At 41.3% G+C, this 3,110-nt stretch overlaps 1 protein-coding gene across 1 annotated transcript in view; it reads left to right on the plus strand.

Annotated features, from left to right (window-relative positions):
• LOC101566966 (actin-related protein 2/3 complex subunit 2-like) overlaps window positions 1-3,110 on the plus strand; it is a 27,666-nt gene that overhangs the window by 23,743 nt on the left and 813 nt on the right. The window contains exons 3-4 of the mRNA XM_012513384.1: window positions 350-509; window positions 2,868-3,104. Coding sequence (XP_012368838.1) covers window positions 350-509; window positions 2,868-3,104 — 397 coding nt within the window. The remainder of the gene's footprint in view (window positions 1-349; window positions 510-2,867; window positions 3,105-3,110) is intronic.

The following is a 3,110-nucleotide window of genomic DNA, read 5'->3' on the forward strand; positions in this document are numbered from 1 at the left end:
AAAAAAAAAAAAAAAAAAAAAAAATGCAACAAACATAAATTTAAAGACCCAAAAATTAAGAAAGAAAATGGCAATCTTTCTGTTATTTCAAGCCTGGGTTTAGGATCTGAGAGCTATGTTTTTGAGGGAGTGGCAATTGAAGCATGACTGTTATCACTCGTAGGCAAAGCAGGCAGTCAGAGCCCACATTGGTGCAAGATAATCATGAACAGGGCAGCAGCAGGCTTAAAGTGTAGTTTTGAATCTAGGATTTGCAAATCCACAGACATTCATGGCAAAGCAGCCCTTTGGAAGTGAGTGTGGGGGCAGTCATTGAGCTTATAACACTCCTGAAATTGTTATTTTGCAGTGTTAGCATTACACAGTGTGGAGAGTCGGGTTTGCTGCTGCTTCCCACCACACCAGCCCCAAAGGAGTCTGAAATCCTCAGGACAAATTCCCGTGCTCTTCTCTTGATGACCCTGCGAGTGAACCTCTCCAGGAAACTGCTAATGGCCGTGCATCGGGAGGTGAGTCAGACAACATTACAGTAGATTGTGAGTCCCACCAAGAGGAGACACAGATCATTGAGTGCACATAGGAGGAAGTAAGGCATCTACAGTCAGGGAGTTTCTTCCGGACAATGAAGTAGTTTCTCTGCGTCTGACATCATTCCTATCTAAGATACGCCCATGCATCTGTGCATATGGTTTGTGCGCCTTTAATTTGTTTGAGTGCATGTGTTCATCCACACTATGGCTTCTCAGTGTGAGACCCACGCTAAATATATTCTCTCACATTCAGCTCTTGGAATAGTTTGGAATTTATTGCCTCATCCCTCTTACCATTCTCTGTAATGCTGTTAGCATTGTGGGGAGGTCATGGCCAGCAGAGGAGTAAAGAATGAGCAAAACATTGCACCGTAGTTCACCCCATTGATCGATCTCTAATGTGGCAAAGATCTTAAAGGAGTCTGTATAGCACAGATGGATAATTAGAAGAGCTTGTGAAGACATGCAGTAAGCAATCATTTGCAATCTAGCCTATCTCTTAAAATTAGACATAACTGATGCTTTTGTTCAAAACACTCTTTAAAAGACACTCCTAAAAAGTGCTATGCTGCTAAAGCGAGAAATGAGGTAGACATTTGGGGAAAATCAGATGCACTTTGAGATCATTGTATAAATAAGATAAATCAGACACACCTGTAAAGACAGACCTCACCAAATTATTTTCAATATTAAAAAGAAGCCCTCTAACAAATATTTCGCTGTTTATTTATTGAAACATAAAGAGATTGGGCTGGTCAAATAGCTCAGCAGATTAAAGCACATGCAAGCAGGCGATTCCCAGGCCTGCAGGGCTGGCACCATCCCTTGGGGTGTGCTGAGGCAAAGACTGAAACTGGGTGTAATGGCACGTGTCTGTAATCCCAGCATGTGGGAGGTTGTAAACAGGCAGATCACTACGAGTCCATTCTAGTAGGGACACCCTGAACACCCTATAGACCTTTTCCTAAGATAAATAATAATAACAATAGAAACATAAAGAGATTAATACAAGTTACTTTTACCTTCTGCAATTACATTATGTTCTCAAAATAGACACGATTATTTTCCAGACAGGCATTAGTATTGCAAACTGGTGCTAACATTACTATGGTCAAAACATGTATTGAGACGGCTGCACCTGCGCTGTCAATTTCTTCCATAAAGACTAGCAGTAAAGTAGGTTTTTGTGGTAAACAGTATCGTTTCAGTGCCCCAAATAAAAACACTAAAACATTGAACAAGCTTCAATATCCTCGTGTGTTTTCATTTTCTTCCTTTTTAAAAATGTTTTGCTCATCTTATATGAGAAATACAAGGCATAAAAAACAACTTCTGGCTAGAGGTAGAGCTCAGCAATGTGGCGCTCGCCTGGCAAACACAAGGTTGTGTGTGTAATTTCCAGAAAATAAGCAAAGGCCCTGATAAAATATGCTGCAAATCTGGATATAAATATTTACCTGAGAAGAATAGGATCAAGAGGCATGGGGCAGAGCGCACTTATAAAATGAATGAAATGTGTTAAGCACATTGATCAAATTTATAGGAGGAATTCAAACAATACACAGGCAAGCATGTTACAGAATGGAGCTGAGCAGATAGAATGTGAGAACCTTAGTGGTGTGATAGTGGATAAGCTGTTCAAATCATGGAATTTTTAGATTTGATACCTAGATAGCATTCATCAATGTGGTCATGAACTTATATGATGGTACACACAGAGAAAGGTTAGAAAGCTGGCTGCGTGGAGCATTAGCTCTACCGTCCTGTCTCGACCGGGCTCACGTGAAGGAGAAGCAGGTGTAGGTTACCAGGAAACACGCCCGCCACCTTCAAAGACTATCACCTGCACCTCAGCTAGACCAATAGACATTGCTTAAGGCCAATTGAAGGATAAACAGCAGTCCTGGCCAGCTCTGTACATATCAATACAAGGAAATAGGGTCAGGCTCAGTCAAGATGGAGACAGTTGCTCTTCTCTCAAGAATTGCTGCTCAGGTGGGCCTCCACAGGGAATGCGGTGGATCATTCAGCATTCACAACACGAAATAAAGCCATTCACTTTTTTATTTTGCATAATAATGCCTTCAGCTAGCAGATTAGATTTTCAGACTTTAGCATGCAAATTTGTTAATATAGAATATATAGTATATATTCTATATATTTAAAAGGAAAGAAAAATAATTTAAGCATCGAGTTCCTTTTCAGTAGACTAGCAAAAATCACAAGTATAATTATCCAAGCTGTCATGTACATATGCATAAAGCAATTGAATAGATGCCAAATACCAGATATCTGACTGAAAATGAGGGCACAATAAGCATGGATTAAAAATCAAAGAACAGGAGACGGCAGTGGCGGCGGCGGCGGCTCCGCAGGAGGGTTCAGGCTTCGGGGGCAGCCGCCGCCAGGATCCTGCTGGAGGTGAACAGCTGCATCGTCGAGGAGACTCTCGCGCTCAAGTTCGAGAATGCGGCTGCTGGAAACAAACCGGAAGCAGTAGAAGTGACATTTGTTGATTTTGATGGGGTCCTCTATCATATTTCAAATCCTAATGGAGACAAAACAAAAGTGATGGTCAGT

The sequence above is a fragment of the Octodon degus genome, unplaced genomic scaffold (genome assembly GCF_000260255.1).
Source record: "Octodon degus isolate 3935 unplaced genomic scaffold, OctDeg1.0 scaffold00534, whole genome shotgun sequence".
Lineage (NCBI taxonomy): Eukaryota > Metazoa > Chordata > Mammalia > Rodentia > Octodontidae > Octodon > Octodon degus.